Here is a 26,293-nt window from a genome sequence, read left to right on the forward strand (position 1 = left end):
GCTCCAAGGGGGATGGGATACAGAGTGGAGCTATAATAGGGGGTGATGTACAGCCAAATATAGAGGAAAAAACAAGTCAGCTTGGAAGGCAGAGCAAATATGTAACGGCACAAGGGAGTAGGGCAAGGCTGGATGGCATTTATTTTAATGCAAGGAGTCTTGCGAATAAGGTGGATGAACTGAAGGTGTTGATGAACACATGGGAGTATGATATTGTTGCTATTATGGAGACATGGTTGAGAGAGGGGCAAGACTGGCAGCTCAATATTCCGGGGTATAGAATCTTCAGGCGAGACAGAGGGGGGGGGGGTAAAAGAGGAGGGGGTGTCGCAATATTAATTAAGGAGTCAATTACTGCTGTAAGGAGGGATGATATATTAACAGGTTCATCTAATGAGCCATATGGGTAGAACTTAAAAACAAAAAGGGGGCAAGCACTTTGCTGGGAGTGTACTATAGGCCCCCAAACAGTCAGGGGGAGATAGAGGAACAGATATGTAGGCAAATCTCAGAGAATTGTGCAAATAATAGGGTAATAATAGTGGGGGATTTCAACTTCCCCAATATTAACTGGGATAGTCAGAGTGTGAAAGGCTTAGAGGGTGCAGAATTCTTAAAGTGCATCCAGGAGAACTTTTTGAGCCAGCATGTAGAAAGTCCTACAAGAGAGGGGGCGGTACTGGACCTAATTCTAGGGAATGTGGCCGGGCAAGTGGTAGAAGTGTTAGTAGGTGAGCACTTTGGTGACAGTGACCATAATTCGGTGAGATTTAAGGTAGTCATGGAAAAGGACAGAGATGGACCGGAAATAAGGGTTCTAAATTGGGGGAAGGCCGATTTTAATATGATAAAGCAAGATCTGGCCAAAGTGGACTGGGATCAGCTACTTGTAGGAAAATCCACATCGGAGCAATGGGAGTCTTTCAGAAAGGCAATTGAGAGAGTACAACGCCAACATGTTCCCATAAAGGTCAAGGGTGGGAGCAACAAGCCCAGGGAACCTTGGATGTCAAGGGATATACGAGAATGGATTAGGAAGAAAAGGGGGCTTTTGGCAGATACAAAGGACTAAAGACAGAGGAAGCCCTAGAGGAATATAAAAAGTGCAGGGGGATACTTAAAAAAGAAATTAGGAGAGCGAGGAGGGGCCATGAAATAACACTGGCGAGCAAAATAAAGGAAAATCCTAAGGTGTTTTATATGTATATTAAGGGCAAGAGGATAACTAGGGAAAGAGTAGGGCCCATTAGGGACCAAAGTGGCAATCTGTGTGTGGAGCCAGAAGATGTAGGTGGGGTTTTAAAATGAATTTTTTGCATCTGTGTTCACTATGGAGAAGGACGATGTAGACATAGAAATTGGGCAGGGGGACTGTGATATACTTGAACATATTAGCATCGAGAGGGAGGAGGTACTAGCGGTTTTAGCAGGCTTAAAAGTGGATAAATCCCCAGGCCCGGGCGAGATGTATCCCAGGCTGCTGTGTGAGGCAAAGGAGGAGATTGCAGGGGCTCTGACACAAATTTTCAAAACCTCTCTGGCCACAGGGGATGTGCCAGAGGACTGGAGAACAGCTAACGTAGTACCATTATTCAAGAAGGGTAGTAGGGATAAACCAGGGAATTACAGGCCAGTGAGCCTAACATCAGTGGTAGGGAAATTATTGGAAAAAATTCTGAGGGACAGAATTAGTCTCCACTTGGAGAGGCAAGGATTAATCAGGGATAGTCAGCATGGCTTTGTCAAGGGAAGATCATGTCTGACCAATTTGATTGAATTTTTCGAGGGGGTGACTAGGTGTGTGGATGAGGGTAGTGCAGTGGATGTGGTATACATGGATTTCAGTAAGGCTTTCGATAAAGTCCCGCACAGGAGACTGGTCAAGAAGGTAAGAGCCCATGGGATCCAGGGTGCCTTGGCACATTGGATCCAAAACTGGCTTAGTGGCAGAAGGCAGAGGGTGATGGTGGAAGGTTGTTTTTGTGACTGGAAGCCTGTGTCCAGTGGGGTACCGCAGGGATCGGTGCTGGGTCCCTTGCTGTTTGTGGTCTACATTAATGATTTGGATGTGAATGTAAAAGGTATGATCAGTAAGTTCGCAGATGACACGAAAATTGGTGGGGTGGTAAATAGCGAGGAGGGTAGCCTCAGTCTGCAGGACGATATAGATGGGTTGGTCAGATGGGCGGAACAGTGGCTAATGGAATTTAACCCTGAAAAGTGTGAGGTGATGCATTTTGGAGGGACTAACAAGGCAAGGGAATACACAATGAATGGTAAGACCCTAGGAAAGACAGAGGATCAGAGGGACCTTGGTGTGCATGTACATAGATCCCTGAAGGCAGCAGAACAGGTGGATAAGGTGGTTAAAAAGGCATATGGGATACTTGCCTTCATTAGCCAAGGCATAGAATATAAGAGCAGGGAGGCTATGATGGAGCTGTACAAAACGCTGGTTAGGCCACAGCTGGAATACTGTGTGCAGTTCTGGTCGCCACACTATAGGAAGGATGTGATTGCTTTGGAGAGGGTGCAGAGGAGATTCACCAGGATGTTACCTGGGCTGGAGCGCTTCAGCTATGAAGAAAGACTGGACAGGCTGGGGTTGTTTTCCTTGGAGCAGAGAAGGCCGAGGGGGGACCTGATTGAGGTGTACAAAATTATGAGGGGCATAGATAGGGTAGATAGAAAGGAACTTTTTCCCTTAGTAGAGGGGTCAATAACAAGGGGGCATAGATTCAAGGTAAGGGGCAGGAGGTTTAGAGGGGATTTGAGGAAGAACTTTTTCACCCAGAGGGTGGTTGGAATCTGGAACTCACTGCCTGAAAGGGTGGTAGATGCAGGAACCCTCACAACATTCAAGAAGCATTTGGATGAGCACTTGAAATGCCATAGCATACAAGGCTATGGACCAAATGCTGGAAAATGGGATTAGATTAGACAGGGCTTGATGGTCGGCGCGGACGCGATGGGCCGAAGGGCCTCTTTCCGTGCTGTATAACTCTATGACTCTATGAGAGTGCATTTAAAAATGTTTTACTTCACAGCTGGTTTTCCTTTGCTTCTCCGTGTACTTCTGAAAATATGATAAGTGCATCAGTCCACTTGCTTTTACATGATGTACCATTATCATCTTTCAGACACGGACATCTGTGATTAATAAAAGAAAATCCTCCTGAAACACACTTTTTAAATGACAATCTTCAGAGAGAGGAGACTGTCACTTGGGATAACATCAGAGTTCAAAGGCAAAAATAACACTCTCATGTGCATTTCTCTGAAGCATAAAGCCATTTTCGAAGAGATGAGCTTTGTATTACATCAGGAAGATAGCCGACACACCAATTAATCCTGTAATGCATTATTCCATATGTTAAGCTCCATTTACTGGCATTAAATCTACAAAAGACTAACTGTGTCGGTGCAATGCAATGAGTTACGCCTGTTGCAGGAAACTTTCGATTTACCGGCACCTAAATAACCGGAAATCTCGGTTAACCGGCAAAATTCAGGAGTAGGTTCAGGTAAGTTTTATTACTTGCCTTCCTCGATCTGTTGCTGTGCAAGGGTGTGGCTGCAGCTGTTGCTAAGCTACAGAGATGCTTGGAACTTGTGGCCATTGTTCTGAACCTGTTGCTAAGCAACAGGGTTTGTTGCTTTATACAGAGCTCTCAGCTCCGTATCTTTTACTATAGCTTTCGGTTATCCGGAATTTTTGATGAACTGGCACCACATCGGTCCTGTCGGTGCCGGATAAAAATGTTTTTCCTGTAAATTGGCCCTGGCTTCACATAAGCCTACCTCTATAGTCGGTTTCATGCTGGGACCAATGGAGTCAAAGCAGGCAAAGGGATCTTGGCCACATCCAAAGCAGACAACCCACTGAGATTCAATGCTATAATTTTTATTTATTATTCATTCACAAGATACCGGCAAGGCCAGCATTTATTGCCCATCCCTAATTGCCCTCGAGAAGGTGGTGGTGATCAGCCTTCTTAAATACAATTGAGTGGCTTGCTAGGCCATTTCAGAGGCAGTTAAGGGTCAACCACATTGCTGTGGGTCTGAAGTCACATATAGGCCAGACGTGTAAGGGCGGCAGATTTCCTTCCCTAAAGGACATTAGTGAACCAAATGGGTTTTTATGACAATCCGATAGTTTCATGGTCACCATTACCAATACTAGCTTTTTATTCCAGATTTATTGAATTGAATTTAAATTCCGCAGCTGATGAGATTTGAACTCATGTCTCCAGATCATTCCAGGCCTCTGGATTACTAGTACTACTTCTTCTCAGGCAGTCCCTCGGAACCGAGGATGACTTGCTTCCACATTAAAAATGAGTTCGCAGGTGACTGATGAGTCCAATGCGGGACCTACAGTCTCTGTCACAGGTGGGGCAGACAGTGGTTGAAGGGGCGGGCGGGTGGGGTGCTTGGGTTGACGTGCGTTCCTTCCGCTGTTTGCGCTTGGCTTCCGCTTGCTCCCGGCGAAGAGACTCGAGGTGTTCGGCGCCTTCACGGATGCTTCTCCTCCACTTTGTGCGGTCTTGGGCCAGGGATTCCCAGGTGTCAGTGGGGATGTTGCACTTTTTCAAGGAGGCTTTGAAGGTGTCCTTGAAGCGTTTCCTCTGCCCACCTGGGGCTCTCTTGCCGTGCCGGAGCTCCGAGCAGAGCGCTTGTTTTGGGAGTCTCTGCATTTCTCTTGTAATTGACGTGCGGTGAAGATCGTGTCCATTGTGCCCCTTAGTGGGTGGAATTTGCATTGCAACTCTGGGAGGAGCTCTTCGGCCACTGAGAGAAGGTGATTGAGGAGGATTCTTGCGATGACTTTCACTGCGGCAGACAGCAGGGAAACTCCTCTAATTACCGCAATCGGACGTGTCACCTTTCTTGAAGACAGTAACATAACCGCTATGGTACCGTACCCTATATAATGGCACTGGCCAGCTCCACTCAACCTAAAATGTGGTTTTGAGTACTAAATTCAGAAGCACATCTCAATATCAACACATCACCATCCTGGATATACTCAAAACATTCCTCCATTTAAAAAAAATAGGCTAAAAAAAAAACAAGCATTGGACAAATAAAACCAATTGTGATATCAGCTTTCAAATTGAAAGAAACGTATTCTATCTCAGGACGTGGGCGTCACTGGCAAGGCCTGTATTTATGGCCCAACCCTAGCTGCCCCAAGAAAGCCGCCTTCTCAAACTGCTGCAGTCACAGAATCACAGAAACCCCACAGTGCAGATAGAGGCCATTTCGGCCCATCGAGCCTGCACCGACACATATCCCACCCGATCCCTGTAACCCCTACACCAACACATATCCCACCCTATCCCCGTAACCCCACGTATTTAATCCCCCTAACACTAAGGGTCAATTTATCATAGCCAATCAACATAACCCGCACATCTTTGGACTGTGGGAGGAAACCGGAGCACCCGGAGGAAACCCACGCAAACACGGGGAGAATGTGCAAACTCCACACAGACAGTCACCCGAGGCCGGATTCAAACCCGGGTCCCTGGCGCTGTGAGGCAACAGTGCTAACCACTATGCCACCGTGCTGCCGATGACATTCTTTGTAGCAATTGATGCAACTGTGAGGCCACTTCAGAGGGCAGTTAAGAAAAGGAAAGAATTGCATTCACGACCTCAGGATGTCCCAAAGCGCTTAAAAAAAAAAACTTTTTGACGTGTAGTCACTGTTGTAATGAGGGAAATGTGGCAGCCAATTTGCGCACAGCAAGCTCCCACAAACAGCGATATGATAATGATCAGATAATCTGTTTTAGTGAAGGATAGATATTAGCCAGGACGTCGTGGAGAATTCCCCTGCTCTTCTTCGAAAATAGTGCCATGGGATATTTTTACATCCACCTTAGAGGATAGACGGGGTCTCCAAATTGGAGTCAACCACATTCGTGTGGGACTGGAGTCACATATAGGCCAGACCAGGTAAGGACAGGAAGTTTCTGTCCCTAAAGGACATTATTGAACCAGTTGGGTTTTTACAGCACTTTAACTGATGACAGCTATTTATTTCCAGATTTTTGAAACTAAATTCAAATTCTTAAATTGCCACTGTGTGATTTGAATTCATGCTCATTGGATTATTAATGTGAGGACAATGTGCAACTAAACACTGCAATTAGAATTTTTTGTTTCATGTTTTCATTATTGAAATAGACCAGTTTTAGGAACCAATATCCAACCATTTTCAGCAACACAGAGTGCCGTGAACATATTAGGGACACCCCGTTAGTAATTTGCCACAGTACTGGACTTAGCATTATCCAGCATCGTTATAGATTGGTCAGGCACAAGGTGAGATTTTTGCATTAATATAATGGCCCAGAAATTCAGGTCGGAGGCTTCCCGCGGGTGCAAGCCTCCGACCTGCACTTAACCTAGCGCGCCGGCCGTTGAGCTGTGGGCCTGCGTGGGATTCCGATCCTGGGCCTGCTCCAACTGCCGGCACGCAGTGCTTGCGTATCCCAGGGGCGCAGTTAGTTCGAAGCGTCCCCTGGGATCACGTGGGCCATGGAGAGCCAATGGTAGCAGGGAATCTGTATTCATAGATTTGACAGGATCACACAATGAGAGGCGCCCTCTGCATTGTCATACACCTACACCCAGCCGCCTAAAGTCAAGGAAGAGCTTCATGAACAGTGTTGTTCCATTACAATCAACCTCATCTGAAGCCCGCATCGCCTTGTGGAAAGACCGGCTCGCCAGTCTTGAACAACCCCCAGCGATGGAAATTTTACCTGATGAAAGCCTTCCCCCAGGAGCTAATTGCAACTGAGCAACCTGGAAGTGCCTTAACAGACTTAGGACCGGTGTAGGTTGCTCAAAGGTGTCACTAAGCAAATGGGGATATTCAACCAGCCCGACAACTTGTGAATGTGGAACTGAGGCACAGACTATGCAACATCTCCTGCAATGCCCACTGTTGCAGATCTTGCCGAATCCAACAACAAGGTGCAAAAATGTGTCCAGTTCTGGCTGGGCTATGTATAGACTGTCCGTGGACACGATAAGAAGAAGCAGCCCCAAAACATCACTAAAACTTCAAATAATTTTTTTTTTTAGTCACATTTTTAAAATAACTATAAATTACATAAAATAACTATTTTAAACAATAATTTACATTTTTGAAAAAATTAATTAGTTTCAAACAGGGCTAAAAATAAACTTACCTTTCTACAAAGTATTTAAAAATAATAAACCTGTGGAAAGAATGTTTTAATTTAACTTAATTCACCACTTACCTTGTTAAAAGCAGGCCTTGCGACTGCTTTTTACAAGCGTAGCTCCAGGAGACTTACCCTCCCGGAGAAACCTGCAAAAAAAACGGAAGTTCCAGGCGTATGCGCTGCCTCTCCGGCGCACGCGTTCGACCTGTGAACCCCTTCCCTTAAGGGAACGGAAATTCCGGTTTCCCGCGAATGCGCAGTGCATTACAGCCTTGGTCCAAACATGGACAAAGGAGCTGAATTCCAGGAGTGAGGTGAGAGTGACTGTCCTTGACATCAAGGCAGCATTTGACCGAGGGTTGCATCAAGGGGCCCTAGTAAAACTGAAGTCAAAGGGAATCGTGAGGAAAACGCTTCACTGGCTGGAGTCTTACCTAGCACAAAGGAAGATGGTTATGGTGGTTGAAGGTCAATCATCACAGCCCCAGGACATCGCTGCAGGAGTTCCTCAGGGCAGTGTCCCAGGCCCAACTATCTTCAGCTACTTCATCAATGACCTTCCCTCCAACATAAGGTCAGAAATGGGGATGTTCGCTGATGACACACAGCGTTCAGTGCTATTCACAACTCCTCAGATAATGAAGCAGTCCGTGCCTGCATGCAACAAGACCTGAACGGCGTTCAGGCTTGGGCTGATAAGTGGCAGGTAACATTCACGCCACAGAAGTGCCAGGCAATGACTATCTCCAACAAGCGAGACTCTAACCACCACCCCTTGACATTCAATGGCATTACTATTGCCGAATCCCCACCATCAACATCCTGGGGGTCACCACTGACCAGAAACTTAACTGGACCAGCCACATAAATACTGTGGCAACAAGAGCAGGTCAGAGGCTAGCTATTCTGCGGCGAGTGTCTCACCTCCTGACTCCCAAAGCCTTTCCACCATCTACAAGGCACAAGTAAGGAGTGTGATGGAATACTCTCCACTTGCCTGGATGAGTGCAGCTCCAACAACACTCAAGAAGCTTGACACCATCCAAGACAAAGCAGCCCACTTGATTGGCACCCCATCCACCACCTTAAACATTCACTTCCTCCACCACCGGTGTACCATGGCTGCAGTGTGTACCATCTACAAGATGCACTGCAGCAACTCGCCAAGGCTTCTTCGGCAGAACTTCCCAAACCCGCGACCTCTTCCACCCTACGTAAACCTGAGGTCATCCAAAACTCGGCTGCCCGTGTCCTAACTCGCACCAAGTCCCGTTTGCCCATCACCCCTGTGCTCACTGACCTACATTGGCTCCCGGTTAAGCAGCATCTCGATTTCAAAATTCTCATCCTCGTTCTCAAATGCCTCCATGGCCTCACCCCTTCCTATCTCTGTAATCTCCTTCAGCCCAACAACGCACCCCCATCCCTCCCCCACCAGATAACTGTGCTCCTCTAATTCTGCCCTAATCATAATCGCTCAACCTTTGGTGGCTGTGCCTTCTACTGCCTAGGCCCTAAGCTCTGGAATTCCCTCCCTTAACCTCTCCGCCTCGCTCCCTCTCTTTCCTCCTTTAAGATGCTCCTTTAAACCTACCTCTCTGACCAAGCTTTTGGTCATCTGCCCTAATTTATCCTGGTGTGTATCGGTGTCAAATATTTTGTCTTAAAATACTCCTGTGCAGTGCCTTGGGCTCATGGGAACACCACCACCTCCAAGTTCCCCTCCAAGTCACACACCATCCTGACTTGGAAATATATCGCCGATCGGTCAAAATCTTGGAACTCCCCCCCTAACAGCACTGTGGGAGTACCTTCACCACACGGACTGCAGCGGTTCAAGAAGGCGGCTCACCACCACCTTCTCAAGAGCAATTAGGGATGGGCAATAAATTCTGGCCTTGCCAGCGACGCTCACATCCCAGGAACAAATTAAAAGAAAACATTGTGGAGGCAGAGGGCATGGCTGAAGTACTGAATGAGTACTTGTCTTCACAAAATAAGAGGATGATGTTAATGTCGCAATCGAGATGGGGGGGGGGGGGCGGGGAAGCGAAAGGAGTAGAGGCATTGGATAAGATAAAAATAGACAGCAAGGAGGTGCTAAATAGGTTGGCATCATTCAAAGTTAACAAGTCACCTGGTCCAGATCCTAGGTTGCCGAGAGAAGCTGGGGTGGAGATAGCAAAATTTCTGACTGCAATCTTTCAAGACTCCTTGGATATGGGAGTGGTGTCAGAGGACTGGAGGATTGCAAATGTTACACCCGTAGATTAACAGGTATGGTGGTAGATAAGCAGTGGCTAGCATGTAAAGAAATGTTTCATAATGCTCAACAAAAATACATTCCATTGAGAAACAAACGGCTGAAGATTCAGTAGCCTTAGCGCCTCATTTGAGGCGCTAGAGGGCCTTGCGCCGGAGTTATGGCCAGTAGTGAAATTCCCTGGGGCCCTAAATCGGCGTTGCTCCGGTAGCGCTGCGCCGGCACCGATGACGTCATCGGTGTGCGCAGCGTCCCGGTTGCCGTGGTAACCCGCCCGAACTCCGAAATTGAGTTGCGGCCGCCTCGCCCGTGGCAGCCGCAACCAGCGTTTTGTCAGAGGTGCCTTACTGCAGTTAGCGCCGGCGCATTAAAGGCCCCGCGGCGGCCGGCCGCTTTCCCGCCGGCCGCCTGCCCGCCGCTCCCTCCCCGGACTTCTCTCCCTCCCCCCCCCCCCCCCCCCCCCCCGGAACAGATGCAAGCCCGGCACTTGTCCGAGGTGCCGGGCTCATTTTTAAGCAGATTTGCGCGGGGCCGCGGCCGGGTGCAGGCAGCTCCTCCTTAACGGAAGGAGGAGGCCTGCACTTCCCCAGCCTGCCGCACCGCATCGGGTGCCGCAGCGCCGGAATTGCGGCGCGAAACGGCAGTTAGCGCCCTTTTCCAGGCGCTAAGACCCTTCAGTAGCGCCGGCAGCCGTTTGGGCGCGGCGCCACTGAATTTTTGGCGCGCGCAGGGGACTTAGCGCCGGCACTAATTTCCGGCGCTAAAGCCCTGGCTAAGCCAAAACCCAATTTCTAGGCCAAAAACTCTATGGGAAAAGTGATCCATCCGTGGCTAACTAAAGAAGTTAAGGATAGCAATAGATTGAAAGAAGCTATAGTAGTAAGCTTAAGGATTGGGAGAGTTTCAGAAACCAGCAAAGGATGACCAAAAAATTGATAGAAAGGGGAAAAATAGAATAGGAAAGAAAACTAGCAGGAAATATTAAAAAAATTGTAAAAGCTTCCACAAGTATGTAAAAAGGAAGAGAGTAGCAAAAGTAAACGTTGGTCCCTTGGCGGCTGAGACAGGAGACATTATTATGGGGAATAAGGAAATGGCAGAAACGTTAAACAAATATTTTGTATCTGTCTTCACAGTAGAAGACACAAAAAGCATTCCAAAAATGGTGGGGAACCAAGGGTCTAATGAGGGTGAGGAACTTAACATAATTAATATAAGTAGAGAAAAAGTACAAGAGAAACGAATGGGATTAAAAACCGACAAAATCCCCTGGACCTGACGGCCTGCATCCGAGGGTTCTAAAAGTGGTGGCTGCAGAGATAGTGGATTTATTGGTTTTGATCTTCCAAAATTCTCTAGATTCTAGAATGGTCCCAGCGGATTGGAAGGTAGCAAATCTAACACCGCTATTTAAGAAAGAAGGGAGAGAGAAAACATAGAACTACAGACCAGTTAGCCTGACATCAGTCGTAAGGAAAATGCTGGAACCCATTGTTAAGGAAGTGGTATCAGGGCACTTAGAAAATCATAACATGATTAGGCAGAGTCAACATGGTTTTATGAAAGGGAAATCGTGTTTGACAAATTTATTAAAGTTTTTTTTGAGGACGTAACTAGCAGGGTAGTTAAAGGGGAACCAGTGGATGTAGTATATTTGGATTTCCAAAAGGCATTCGATAAGGTGCCACATAAAAGGTTATTATACAAGATAAGGGCTCCGGGGTTGGGGTAATATAGTAACATGCATAGAAGATTGGTTAACGGACAGAAAACAGAGAGTAGGGATAAACGGGTCTTTTTCAGGTTGGCAGGCTGTAACTAGTGGGGTGCCACAAGGATCAGTGCTGGGCCTCAGCTATTTACAATCTATATTAATGACCTAGATGAAGGGGCCGAATGTAATGTATCCAAGTTTGCTGACGATACAAAGCTAGTTGGGACAGTCAGCCATGAGGAGAACACAAAGGGGGCAAAATTGGGTCGCGCCCCCTTTAGGGCGCTGACTTTGCCGGGACGCTACTTTTAGTGCCCCGTGCCCGAAATTCACAGGTAGCGCCCCAAGAGGGAGGCGGGGTGCTACTGGAAGCGCTCCTCCCTCCCTCTTGGGGTGCTGCGAGTGAATATCGCGGTGCTGCGTGCCGCAACGCCACGCTCTGTGACACGTCGCGCCGCGGTACAGCAGGCCTTACTCCCCTGATTAAAGGGGAGGGGCCTTGCGCAGTTCGACCCGGGGCCCAGCTGGGATCGGGAGTGCCGGCAAAAGAGCCCGGCACTGAAGAAGATTGCCGGGCTCACGGAGCGCAGCCGGCACCTCACGGGGGGGTGGGGGGCTTCACGGGAGCCAGGTGCTGGCAGGCGGCCAGCAACAAAAATGGCCAGCCAGCACCTCCCCTTTAATTTGCGCCGCCACGGCCGGACGTACGCCCCTGACCCTGTCGGACATAGCACTAACGGGAAGCGCAAATCAACCGAATTTTTCCCCCAAAAGAGTCTGCAAAGGGATATAGATAGACTAAGTGAGTGGGCAGTAAGGAGTATAATGTAGGGAAATGTGAGGTTATTCACTTTGGTAGGAAGAATAGAAAAACAGAGTATTTTTTAAATGGTGAGAGACTTTCAAATGTTGGTGTTGAGAGAGATTTGGGTGTCCTCGTGCAAGAAACACAGAAAGCTAGCATGCAGGTACAGCAAGCAATAAGGAAGGCAAATGATATGTTGGCCTTTATTGCAAGGGGTTGGAGTATAGGAGTAAGGAAGTCTTGCTACAATTGTACAGGGCCTTGGTGAGACCACACCTGGAGTACTGTGCACAGTTTTGGTCTCCTTATCTAAGGGAGGATATACTTGCCTTGGAGGCGGTGCAATAAAGGTTCACTAGATTGATTCGTGGGATGAGAGGGCTGTCCTATGATGAGAGATTGTGTAGAATGGGCCTATACTCTGTGGAGTTTAGAAGAATGAGAGGTGATCTCTTTGAAACATACAAGATTTTGAAGGGGATTAACAGGGTAGATGCTGAGAGGTTGTTTTCCCCTGGCTGGAGTGTCTAGAACTAGAGGCCATAGTCTCAGGATAAGGGGTAGGCCATTTAAGACCGAGATGAGGAGGAATTTCTTCACTCAGAGGGTTGTGAATCTTTGGAATTCTCTGCCCCAGAGGGCTGTGAATGCAGAGTCTATGAGTCTATTCAAGGCTGAGATAGATAGATTTTTGGACTCTAGGGGAATCAAGGGATATGGAGGTCGGGTGGGAAAGTGGAGTTGAGGTCGATGATCAGCCATGATCTTATTGAATGGTGGAGCAGGCTCGAGGGGCGGCATGGCCTACTCCTGCTCCTATTTCTTATGTTCTTCTGAGGTCTGGAGCTGAGTGGTCCTGACGGAACCCAAACTGAGCATCGGTGAGCAGGTTATTGGTGAGTATTGGCTAAGGGATAGGAGGCAGAGAGTAGTGGAGAATGGATGTTTTTCAGACTGGGGAGAAGTATACAGTGGGGTCTCCCAGGCGTCAGTATTAGGCTTTTCTTGTTATATATTTGCTATGATTCTATAAAAGGGGCGGGGTGTGGGACTAAGCATGACTGCTCGAAGAGCCAGCACTGGCACGACAGGCCGAATGGCCTCCTTCTGTGCTGTAAGTTTCTATGATTCTAAATGACCTGGACTTGGGTGTAGGAGTACAATTTTAAAGTTTGCGGATGATACAAAACTTGTCAACGGAGTAAATAATGAGCAGGATTGTAGCAGACTTCAGGAGGACATAGACAGACTGGTGAAATGGGCAGACATATGGCAGATGCAATTTAATGCAGTTAAGTGTGAAGCGATGCACTTTGGGAGAAACAATATGGAGAGGCAGTGTAATCTAAATGGTACTATTTTGAGGGGCGTGCAAAAGCAGATGGACCTGGGGGTGCATATTCCAGGTGGCAGGACAAGTTGATAAGGCAGTTAGGAAAGCGAATAGGATACAAAAATAAGGAAGGCATGCTAAATCGTTACAAATCTCTGGATAGGCCTCAGCTGGAGTATGGTGTACAATTCGGAGCTCCACACTTTAGGAAGGATGTCAAGGCCTTGGAGAGGGTACAGAGAAGGTTTACTAGGATGATATCAGGGATGAGAGACTTCAGTTAAGTGGAGAGATTGGAGAAGCTGGGATTGTTCTCCTTAGAGCAAGGTTACCTGTAAACATCTGACATTATTCTCTGACTATATAAGCTGTGTTTTTATGCATCTCTCCACTTCACCTGATGAAGGAGCAGCGCTCCGAAAGCTTGTGATTTCAAATAAAGCTGTTGGACTATAACCTGGTGTTGTGTGATTTCTTACATTAGAGCAGGGAAGGTTAAAGTAGGCCTAATAGAGGTGTTCAAAATAATGAGGGGTTTTGATAGAGCAAGCAGGGAGAAACTACTTCCTCTGACAAGTGGGACAGTAACCAGAGATCATAGAATGAAAATAATCGGTAAAAGAACTAAAGGGGAAATGAAGAGACATTTTTTTCCACACAAAGGGTTATTAAGATCGGGAACGCACTACCTGAAAGGGTGGTGGAATCGAATTCCATACGAACTTTCAAAAGGCAATTAGACATGTACTTGAAGAGGACTAATTTGCAAGGTTATGGGGAAAAAGCTGGGGTGTGGGACTAAATTAGACAGCTCTTTCAAAGAGCCGGCACAGGCACGACAGGCCGGATGGCCCCCTTCTGTGCTGTAAGATTCTAACATGGCTTGTCCCACAGGGACTCTACACATGGAACATGTCCTGTCCCACTATGGGCCTCATACATACAGTACTATAATTTTACCTATATTTCAAGTTGAATCCTGAACCCTACGCATAAAGTGCTGCAACATGGCCTTTTCCACTATGGACCCTTAACCATGATTTGGCCTCGGGACAACAGGATCAGATAAGGATTAGTCATAACCCACCAGTATTTTACCAGCCCCAATTCGTCACCATCTTCCTTCAGCTTGTCATTATTTTGAATTATTCAATGGCACTATACTATGAAAATATAGGCTCCACATAATTTCTTTGGTCTTTACAATTCTTACCATACATGTATTTTGTGTCCAGTTTATTTGAGGCAGTTCTTGCCCAAGGTAAAAGATCATCGCTGCATCCATTTGGCATCCCATTGTACCCTATGCCGACGATCTTGTTTTCAGGGTTCACGATGCAAGCGCCAACCTATATTCAGATTAAATATTGGTTACTATCAATTCACAGTAGAACAGAGTTTGGTCAATATAATGTGGCCTCAGATTTCACACGCACTATAATCCCACCATGGGTTTCATTAACGCAGTCTACTTACACAATGACGCACATTTATAGTGCTATAGTAAATCGAGTATCATAATCCATTAGCATTCAGTAAAACAACCTTTTTCTTTGCATAGCAAGAACACACATTTTATTTCCTAGTAAAATAGCTCTGTCTGATGCCATCACTTTCCGGGCACAATAAAACAGTCGCCATTATAGCACCACTAATGGAAGACATCGGTTCCAAATTAGGAAAGAATTGAGGAGGAAATGAACCCTGACGCGATAATGCATAAGAGTATTTTCCCTATTCGATAAAGCAGGTAATGCGTGTTATGAGAAAGCAGTACAGAGCAATTATGACAACATCATAAACCAAGAGAATGAAGCATCTCGAATCACCTGGCCACCTCAAAACACTCTACAAATCATGTTATGCAATCATACAGCACAGAAGGAAGCCATTCGGCCCATCGTGCCTGTTCTTTGAAAGAGCCAGCCCATTAGTCCCACTCCCCTGCAAAATTTCCCTCCTGCAAGTATTTATCCAATTTCCTTTGAAAGTTACTGTTGAATCTGCTTCCACCTTACAGGCAGTGCATTCCAGATCAGAACAACTCATAGTGTAAAAAGATGTCTCTTCATCTCGCCTCTGGATCTATTGTTACTCTACAGAATGCTCCACTGTGGCTTGTAAAAAGGACCTTATTACAATCTTGTGAGGTTTGGTGGACCAGGTGTCAGGGCTGAAAATGCCAGGCTTTTGCAATTGAATCTTGTGATTTGAACTGAAATGCTGTATCTCTTGATCGGGGATGTTCAAACTTATTTTTGACTACTTGGGTACCATGGAGCCATGGTGGTGGCGAAGTGGTTATGTCACTAGACTAGTAAGCCAGAGGCTCAGTCAAATGCTCGGAGGATATGGGTTCAAATCCCACCATGGCAGCTGGTGGAATTTAAATTCAATTCAATTTAATTCTGGAATTAAATGTTAGTCTTACTAATGGTGACCATGATTCGATTGTTGCAAAAACCCATCTGGTTCATTAATGTCCTTTAGGGAAGGAAATCTGCTGTCCTTACCTGGTCTGGCCTACATGTGACTCCAGACCCACAGCAATGTGGTTGACTCTTAATGGCCTAGCAAGCCACTCAGTTGTAAACAACCGCTACGAAAAACAATCATTGTGGGTGTACCTACACCATATGGACTGCAGCGGTTCAAGAAGGTGGCTCACCACCATCTTCTCAAGGGTAATTAGGGATGGGCACTAAATGCAGGCCTAGCCAGCGACGCCCACATCCCATCAATGAATTAAAAAAAAAAATAATAATATAAATTACAGAAGGAACAAAATTAAGTGATATACAAAGGCCTCATTCTCCCTCCTGCTAAATTGTAAACTGTCTGAACTTGATTTGAATGTTTATTTCTTTTTAATGGTAGGTCTGGGATGACCTGTCCACAGCTCTACTCCTTCACTGGTGGACTCAACGAGGGAGCACTGAAAATGGAGCTTTCCAAATTGCCAAATTCAAATGGCCAAAGCCAGCAGCATAAAATTAAAACTGGAAATGCAAACAGAGTCAGTACAACAGAACAAACCCACGTGTTTGCGTGGGTTTCCTCCGGGTGCTCCGGTTTCCTCCCACAGTCCAAAGATGTGCGGGTTAGGTTGATTGGCTATGATAAATTGACCCTTAGTGTTAGGGGGGATTAAATACGTGGGGATAGGGTGGGATATATGTTGGTGTAGGGGTTACGGGGATCGGGTGGGATATGTGTCGGTGCAGGCTCGATGGGCCGAAATGGCCTCTATCTGCACTGTGGGGTTTCTGTGATTCTGTGAACAGTGAGTCACAGGCAATGTTCCCTTTCATTTTTTGGGGGCGTGCGGCCCATTCAAAATACCGTGCATGCGTGGTTTTTCCTATTTAAAAGCCAGTGAGCCGGCTGCGTGGGAGGTCTAGAGTGCTGCACAGCTTAAAAGGGAACATTGGTCACAATGCCTTTGGAGGGGGGAGGGGGGATGGGGGGGGGGCTAGTAGCCAGAGCTCCCAGGCAACTGTTTGGACACCTCTCTGCACTATACAATTAAAATGGAACAATAACCTATTCTGTTACAGGGAGAATATACTATGTAAGGCTGTAGTGCACATTAAAACAACATACAACAACAATTAGAATTTCTACAGCACTCCTCACATGCAGGCAACTTGTTCATTGGCATGGAATGCAAACATCTCCTCTACCCATTCTGAGTTTGATTGACTGACATCTCTTTAACCAGAGGCCCTTTGGTCTGGAATAGGCACTGCAGGCTTTCCTCTATATCTTTAGTTCAGTTTCTGGAACTGACTCTTGGATTTAGTCAAACTACACAGCCATCACATTGCACACAGAGAGCTTTGCATTGTTGACTAAAAGCCGTGTCACTTCAAACGGTTTAAGAAATATGTTCTAGAAAAGGGCACTTAACCTCTCCTGCATGAATACTATCTTTTCCAAGTATCATTGGTATCTTCCTGTTTGCTGCTCCTGTTTTACATAGAAACATAGAAGATAGGAGCAGGAGTAGGCCATTCGGCCCCTCGAGCCTGCTCCGCCATTCAATGAGATCATGGCTGATCATCCAAATTCAGTACCCTGTCCCTGCCTTCTCCCCATATCCTTTGATCCCTTTAGCCTTAAGAAATATATCGAACTCCTTCTTGAATATATTTAGTGAATTGGCCTCAACTGCCTTCTGTGGTAGAGAATTCCACAGGTTCACCACTCTCTGGGTGAAGAAATTCCTCCTCATCTCTGTCCTAAATGGCTTACCCCTTATCCTTAGACTGTGACTCCTGGTTCTGGACTCCCCCGCCATCGGGAACATCCTTCCTGCATCTAGTCTGTCTAGTCCTGTTAGAATTTTATAAGTTTCAATGAGATCCCCGCTCATTCTTCTAAACTCCAGTGAGTATAAGCCCAATCGACCCACTCTCTCCTCATACGTCATTCCTGCCATCTCAGGTATCAGCCTGGTGAATCTTCGCTGCACTCCCTCCATGGCAAGAACATTCTTCCTCAGATAAGGCGACCAAAACTGCACACAATACTCAAGGTGTGATCTCACCAAGGCCCTGTGCAGGTATAGGTCTTTTATTCTTTCATGGGATGTGGGCACCCCAGCATTTATTGCCCATCCCTAACTGCCCTCGGGAAGGTGGTGGTGAGCCACCTTCTTGAACCGCTGCAGTCCGTGTGGCGAAGGTACTCCCACAGTGCTGTTAGGGAGGGAGTTTCAGGATTTTGACCCATGACGATGCAGGATCGGCGATATATTTCCAAGTCAGGATGGTGTGTGACTTGGAGGGGAACTTGGAGCTGGTGGTGTTCCCATGTACCTGCTGCCCTTGTCCTTCTAGGTGGTAGAGGTGAAATTACTTTTCTTGTAAAGAAATCTGACTTAGTTCTAACCTTAATGTAATGGCCTGACAGTGTGGTATTTATTTGTTTTAAGAATGGAGAAGAGAATCATAGAATCTTACAGCACAGGAGACCATTCGGCCCATCGTGCCTGTGCCGGCTCTTTGAAAGAGCTACCCAGTTACTCCCACTCCCCTGCTCTCTCCCCATAGCCCTGCAATTTTTTTTCCTTTTCAAGTATATATCCAATTCCCTTTTGAAACTTACTACTGAATCAGCTTCCACCACCCTTTCAGGCAGTGCATTCCAGATCATAACAACTCACTGCGTAACTAAAATGTCTCCTCATCCCCCATGGTAATTTTGCCAATTATCTTAAAGGTGGTGGACATCCCACATGATCTCTGGTGTGGTTTACTATAATTCAAGGGTAATGTTTAGTCCTGTGGCACGCTATCCCATTCACGGCCCACGTAAGGGTCCACGTTTCGGTTTACAGGAGACTCTGTCTGCTTAAGGAAACGGCCTCTTACTTTATGGCCATGGCAATGAGGCAAAAGTGTTGGGAGAATTACAAATCATAACAGGGATGCAAAGAGACAGAACAGCATGGAGAACAGCACATTTGGTGTGTAGAAGGAACAAGAAACAAAAGTTCAGAGGAGCAATGATCAGAATAGTAGGGCTAAATCAGAGATGAGAGAGAGCATGCTTGCGCGCCGCAGAGAGAGGGGGAGCGTGCGCCGCACGAGAAAGAGAGAGAGAGAGAGAGGGGGGGGGGGAGCACGCGCGCCGCAGAAAGAGAGAGTGAGTGGGCCGCGCGAGAGAGGGAGAGCGCGAGAGAAGACTAGGCCTATATTCTCCAGAGTTTAGAAGAATGAGAGGTGATTTAATTGAAATATACAAAATTCTTACAGGGCTTGACAGGGTAGATGCAGGGAGGATGTTTCCCCCTGGCTGGGGAGTCTAGAACCAGGGGTCACAGTCTCCGAATAAGGGGTTGGCCATTTAGGACTGAGATGAGGAGAAATTTCTTCACTCAGAGGGTGGTAAATCTTTGGAATTCTCTACCCCAGAGGGCTGTGGAGGCTCAGTCGTTGAGTATATTCAAGACAGAGATACAGTGGATAGATTTTTGAGTATTAAGGGTATCAAGGGATATAGGGATAGTGCAGGAAAGTGGAGATGAAGATCAGCCATGATCTTATTGAATGGTGGAGCAGGCTCAAAGGGCCAAATGGCCTCCTCCTGCTCCTATTCCTTATGTTCTTATGAGAGAAAGAGAGAGCACAAGTGAAAGAGAGAGCACAGAGTAATACGGCACAGAAGGAGGCCATTCGGCCCATCGAGTCCGTGCCGGCTCTCTTTAGAGCGATCCATTCAGTCCCATTCCCCCGCTCTATCCCCGTAGCCCTGCAAGTTTACTTTCCTCAAGTGCCTATTCAGTCTCTCCTTGAAAAGATTTGAGTGTCTCCGCTTCCACCACTTCTGTTGGCAGCGAGTTCCAGGTCCTCACCACTCGCTGTGCAAAAAAGTTTTTCCTCACATCCCCCCTGTATCTCTTGCCCAAAACCTTAAATCTGTGTCCCCTAGTCCTTGTACCATCAACTAGTGGGAACAGCCTTTCCCCGTCTAGCCTATCCAAACCCGTCATAATCTTGTACACCTCTATCAAATCACCCCTCAACCTCCTTTGCTCTAATGAAAACAAATCCAGCTTCTCCAACCTGTCCTTGTAGCCAAGATTCCCCCATTCCTGGAACCATTCTGGTAAATCTCCTCTGCACCCTCTCAAGTGCCTTCACATCCTTCCTAAAGTGTGGTGACCAGAACTGGATGCAATACTCCAGTTGTGGCCTAACCAAATGCTTCAGCATAACTCCTCTACTTTTGTACTTAATACCTTTATTTATGAAACCCAAGATCCCATATGCTTTGCTAACCACTCTCAATATGTCCTGCCACCTTCAGGGACCTATGCACATTAACTCCCAGGTCCCTCTGTCCCTGCACACTCTTTAAAACTGTGCCATTAAGTGTATATTACCTCTCCCAGTTCCTTCTGCCAAAATGCATCACCTCACACTTCTCTGTATTAAATTCAATCTGCCACTTGTCTGTCCATTCTGCCAGCCTTTCTATGTCCTGTTGCAGTCGATTGGTATCATCATCACTGTTTGCCACACCTCCAGGTTTGGTGTCATCGGCAAATTTAGAAATTCTACTCTGTATTCCAATATCCAGGTCATTCATATACAGGAAACTCTTTTTTATCCTGCACCGATGGGACCGGCGTGGTGCCGGTTGATCAAAAAAGTCCAGATTACAGAGAGGTATACTTACCAAGGTACAAGAGCCCCGTACACGGCCACAGGTGCAGGAGTCCCGGTTACACGGCCACAGATCCAGGAGTCCCTGTTGCACGGCCACAGGTGCAGGAACCCCGGTTACACGGCCACAGATCCAGGAATCCCAGTTACACGGCCACTAATATATAATAAAACTTACCTGAACCTACTCCTGAATTTTGCCGGTTAAGAAAGATTTCCGGATATTTAGGTGCCGGGTAAAAGAGAGTTTCCTGTATATCAAAAAAGCAGTGGCTCCAGCACTGACCCTTGGGGAACACCACTGTCTACCATCCTCCAGTCTATGTGGTACTTTGTCAAACGCCTCCCGAAAATCCATGTAGACAACATTCATTGCATTCCCTTCATCAATCATCTGTTACTTCATCGAAAAATTAAATTAGATGAGTCAAACACGATCTGCCTTTTACAAATCAGTGTTGACTCTCCTTAATTAGCTTAAACCTCTCCAAGTGCCGGTTAATTTTTTCCTTGATTATTGTTTCTAAAACTTTACCCACCACTGATGTTAAACTGACTGGCCTGTAGTTACTAGGATTGTTCTTACACCCTTTCTTGAACAATGGTGTCACATTTGCCACTTTCCAATCCTCAGGCACCTCCCCCGCATCTAGGGAAGATTGGAAAATTATGGCAAGCCCTTTCGCTATCTCCTCCCCTAATTCCCTTAGCAACCTGGGATGTAAGCCATCTGGACCAGGCGACCTGTCCAGTCTAAGCATACCCAGCCTTTCTAGTACATCCTGTCCATCAATTTTCACCCCTTCCATTGCTTCTACCTTTTCCACTTCTACCGATATTTTGTCAGCATCTACCTCCTTAGTAAACACCGATACAAAGTACTCATTGAGTATTCTAACCTTGCCCTGCGCCTCTGAGCATATATCACCTTCTTTGTCGCTAATAGGCCCCACCCTGCCTCTTACTACCCGCTTACTGTTTACATGCCGGTAGAAGATTTTTGGGTTCCCCTTTATGTTAACCGCCATTCTACTCTCATATTCTCTCTTTGCCAATCTTATTTTCATCTTCACATCCCCTCTCAACTTATTCTATTTGGTCTGGTTCTCCCTTGAAGAATTCACCTGACATGCATCATACATCCTCTATCATCTTCTCTCTCTCCTTCGTCATCCAAGGAGCCCTTGCTTTGGTTCCCTTACCCTTCCCTCTTGTTGGAATGTACCTAGCCTGTACTTGGAACATCTCCTCCTTAAAGATCACCCATTGTTCCCTTACAGTTTTTCCTGTCAGTTTTTGATTCCATTTTACCCTAGCTAGATCCTTTCGCATCCCATTGAAGTTAACCCTATTCCAGTTTAGAAGTTCCATTCTAGATTGTTCCTTGCTCTTCTCCATTGCTAATCTAAATCTTATGATACGATGATCACTCGGACCCAAGTGTTCTCCCACAGACACTTGGTCGACCTGGCCCACCTCATTCCCTGGCACCAGATCCAGCACTGCCTCCTTCCTAGTTGGGCCAAGAACATACTGGTCAAGGTAATTCTCCTAGCATTATACCAATCAATATTTGGGTAATTAAAGTCCCAAAATATCACCACTCTATAGCTCTTGCATATCTGCGATTTCCCTGCAGATTTGCTCCTCTGGCTCCCTCTCACTATTTGGAGGCCTATGGAATACCCCCAATAGCGTGATCATACCCTTCTTGCTCCTCAACTCTAACCAAATGGATTTTGCCCTTGTCCCCTCAAGAACATGATCCTTTTCCAACACTACAATGTCTTCCTTAATCAGCACTGCCACCCCACCTCCCTTTTCTCCTTCCCTATCTTTTCTGAACACCTTGTACCCTTGAATATTAAGTGCCCAGTCCTCACCATTTTTAAGCCACGTTTCCGTTATTGCCACAACATCATATTGCCACACAGCTAATTGTGCCTGTAGCTCACCAACCTTATTCACCACTTTGTGCGTTTACGTACATGCATTCTAAACCCATTTTTACATTTTTCGTAGTCTTTCTTAGTCTGCTCCTATCTAATATGGTACTACTTCCACCTCTGGTACTACTTTCTACTCTAGTTACATGGTCTGAGCTCTCCATAGTTACCAGTTATCTCAGCAGCTGTTTACTGTACGGGTTCTAGCTCACTGCTGCTTTCTCCCGGCTTTAAGTGCTGTCAACAGCACGAGAGAAAGAAAGAGAGAGCGCGAGAGAAAGAAAGAGAGCGCGCGAGAGGCCAGTGTCGGGAGGAGCAGAGAGCGGCGTTACAGTGAGTACTTAAACTCACTTTCGCAGGCTTTCTTTTAGAGGCTTACCAATCTCAGACCGGCGGCGGCGTTCCGGATCCACATCACGATTCAAAAAGTGACGCGGGCAAAAGGAAGCAGCTGATTGGGTGAGTACGGCCAGGTGAGTATTTATACTACTCTATAGCTTGACATTAAGATTAATAGTTTATAAAATTTAGAAGGTCTTAATTTTTGTGGTTATAGTTTCTAAGATCTCTGTTGTGTATCAGGGAGTGCTAGTAACCAAGGGCCCTTGAATATATCATTTAATTGTAGTGTAATTAGTGGTATTGATTTGATTTAATTTAAATTAATTAAAGGGCAAGTCATGGCAGGACAGCTCGGCCCCGTGGCATGCTCCTCCTGCGCTATGTGGGAAATCGGGGACACTTCCTGTGTCCCTGACGACCATGTGTGTGGGAAGTGTATCTAGCTGCAGCTACTGACAAACCGCATTGCGGCACTGGAGCTGCGAATGGATACATACTGGAGCATTCACGATGCTGAGGACATCGTCAATAGCACATTCAGGGAGTTGGTCACACCGCAGGTAAAGGCTGCACAGGCAGGAAGGGAATGGGTGACCACCAGGCAGAGTAGTAGGCGCAGGCAGGTAGTGCAGGGGTCCCCTGTGGCCATCCCCCTCTCAAACAGATATACCACTTTGGATATTGTTGAGGGAGATGGCTTATCAGGGGAAGGCAGCAGCAGCCAACTTCCTGGCACCATGGGTGGTTCTGCTGCACAGGACGGGAGGAAAAAGAGTGGGAGAGCTATAGTGATAGGGGATTCTATTGTAAGGGGAATAGATAGGCGTTTCTGCGGCCGCAAACGAGACTCCAGGATGGTATGTTGCCTCTCTGGTGCAAGGGTCAAGGATGTCTCGGGGCGGCTGCAGGGCATTCTGGAGGGGGAGGGTGAACAACCAGTTGTCGTGATGCATATAGGTACCAACGATATAGGTAAAAAATGGGATGAGGTCCTAAAAGCTGAATATAGGGAGTTAGGAGGTAAATTAAAAAATAGGACCTCAAAGGTAGTAATCTCAGGATTGCTACCAGTACCACATGCTAGTCAGAGTAGAAATAGAAGGATATTTCAGCTGAATACGTGGCTAGAGGAATGGTGCAATAGGGAGGGATTTAAATTCCTGGGACATTGGTTCTGGGGGAGGTGGGACCACTACAAACTGGACGGTTTGCACCTGGGTGGGACCGGGACCGATGTCCTAGGGGGAGTGTTTACTAGTGCTGTTGGGGAGGGTTTAAACTAAAATGGCAGGGGGTTGGGAACCTGTGCAGGGAAACAGTGGAAAGGGAAGCAAGGATAGAAACAAAAGACAGGAAAGAGAAAAGCAAAAGTGGAAGGCAAAGAAATCAAGGGTGTAAATCAAACAGGGCTACAGTAAATAATAATTCTAAAAGGACTAAGAGTGTTAAAAAAAACAAGCCTGAAGGCTTTGTGTCTTAATGCGAGGAGCATTCATAATAAGGTGGATGAATTAGCTGCGCAAATAGATGTACAGGAAACTTTGTGATATCTGGCACCGACGGGACCAGCGTGTTGCCGATCGATCAAAACTGCCGGACATACAAAGTTAATGTTGAAGCATACTGAGGTTTTCAACTCCGTATCTGACAACAAACACTGTTGCTTAGCAACAGCTTCTAAAGAGTCGTCTGCAGCTGCAAGCGTCTCTAGCTGAAGCTGTTGCTACAGCTACAGACCTTGTAGTGCCTGACTGGGGAAAAAAAAAAGAACGAGAACAAAAAAAACTTATAGAAAACGGCTCCTGATTTTTGCCGTTAGATCGAGTATTCCGGACATACAACCTCCGGATAAACCAAAGTTTCCTGTAATTGGAATTACGGAGACATGGCTCCAGGGTGACCAAGGCTGGGAATTCAACATCCAGGGTATTCAATATTCAGGAAGGACAGGCAAAAAGGAAAAGGAGGTGGGGTAGCATTGCTGGTTAAAGAGGAGATTAACACAATAGTAAGGAAGGATATTAGCTCTGCTGATGTAGAATCTGTATGGGTAGAGCTGAGAAATACCAAGGGGCAGAAAACGTTAGTGGGAGTTGTATACAGACCCCCAAACAGTAATGCTGAGGTTGGGGATGGCATTAAACGGGAAATTAGAGACACGTGCAATAAGGGCACGAGAGAAAGAGAACGCGCGAGAGAGAGCGCGCGAGAGAAAGAGAGAGCGCGCGAGAGAGCCGGGGAGCGCACGAGAGAGCCGGGGAGCGAGAGAGGTGGGTGGCTAGAGATGAGAGAGGAAATGCCCAGACAACAATCGTCGAGAGGAAAATCATTTTCAGAAATAGTAATTGCTGACAGCTTGCCCAAGGGCAATGAAACGAGCAAGTAACTGAATTCCACAGTGTACGAGTTGAGCACCTCAATTTGTCAGCTGTAAATCCTCATTCCCATCCTCTTTTACCTGGGAGTTTGGGTCCTTGCTCCTCTGCGCTGATAGAAAGGCAACTGCCATAAAATATTCCGACCACTCAAGATAGTCGTCTCGCTTTTTGCACGGTGCCGCATCACCCCTGTAGTGAAATTAAACAGAATCTCATCACACGGGCTTTGTTTGCACCACTGTTCTACTTAGATTTTACATTACTCAATACAAGAGCTGATTGACGAATGCGCACTAATCGCAGAAAGAGAAAGAAATACTTGCATTTCTATAGTGCCTTTCACGACCTCAGGGCGTCCCAAAGCGCTTTACAGCCAATTAAGTACTTTTTGAAGTGTAGTCACTGTTGTAATGTAGGAAACACAGCAGCCAATTTGCACACAGCATAGTCCCACAAACAGCAATGTGACAATGAGCGGGTAATTTGTTTTTGTTATGTTGGTTGAGGGATAAATATTGGCAGGACACTGCAGAGAACACCCCAACTCTTCTTCAAAATGGTGCCATGGGACCTTTTACATCCACCTGAGAGAGCAGGCGGGGCCTCAGTTTAACATCTCATCCGAAAGACGGCACCTCCAACAGTGCAGCACTCCCTCAGCACTGCAGTGAATTGTTAGCCTAGATTTTTGTGCTCAAGTTTCTTGGAGTGGGACTTGAACCCACAACCTTCTGACTCAGAGGTGAGTGTGCTACCCACTGAGCCACGGATGACACCTCACACCGCAGGGTGCCTCACACGGAATTCCTTCTACACAGGTGAGCACCAGCCCCTAAAGTTTTGCATTCGCTGTATAAACAGCTGTGAAAATATAAATTACTCAACTCCGATAAAACACAAATAAAAACTACAAACGCTGGAAATCGGAAATAAAAACAGAAAATGCTGGAAATTCACTGCACATCTGAAGAGAGAATAAAAATGTAGCCTAAAGTTTCAGGTAGGAATTCATTCATGTGATGTGGGAGTCACTGACAAAGCTGGCATTTATTGCCCATCCCTATAGAGACCTGCACTGTATTTTTGGTTTCTAGGAATGTATTTTTTATGGCATCAGTATGAACCACGTTCA

General features: G+C 46.5%; 1 protein-coding gene across 1 annotated transcript in view; it reads right to left on the reverse strand.

The window, feature by feature from the left end:
* dctd (dCMP deaminase) overlaps positions 1-26,293 on the reverse strand; it is a 76,112-nt gene that overhangs the window by 42,417 nt on the left and 7,402 nt on the right. Inside the window, exons 2-3 of the mRNA XM_085979267.1 lie at positions 25,242-25,350; positions 14,537-14,672 (exon numbers count right to left, since the gene is read on the reverse strand). Of these exons, the coding sequence (XP_085835393.1) occupies positions 14,537-14,672; positions 25,242-25,350 (245 nt within the window). The remainder of the gene's footprint in view (positions 1-14,536; positions 14,673-25,241; positions 25,351-26,293) is intronic.

The sequence above is a fragment of the Somniosus microcephalus genome, chromosome 1 (genome assembly GCF_052327205.1).
Source record: "Somniosus microcephalus isolate GS21.2 chromosome 1, FLI_Smic_1.0, whole genome shotgun sequence".
Classification (NCBI taxonomy): Eukaryota; Metazoa; Chordata; class Chondrichthyes; order Squaliformes; family Somniosidae; genus Somniosus; species Somniosus microcephalus.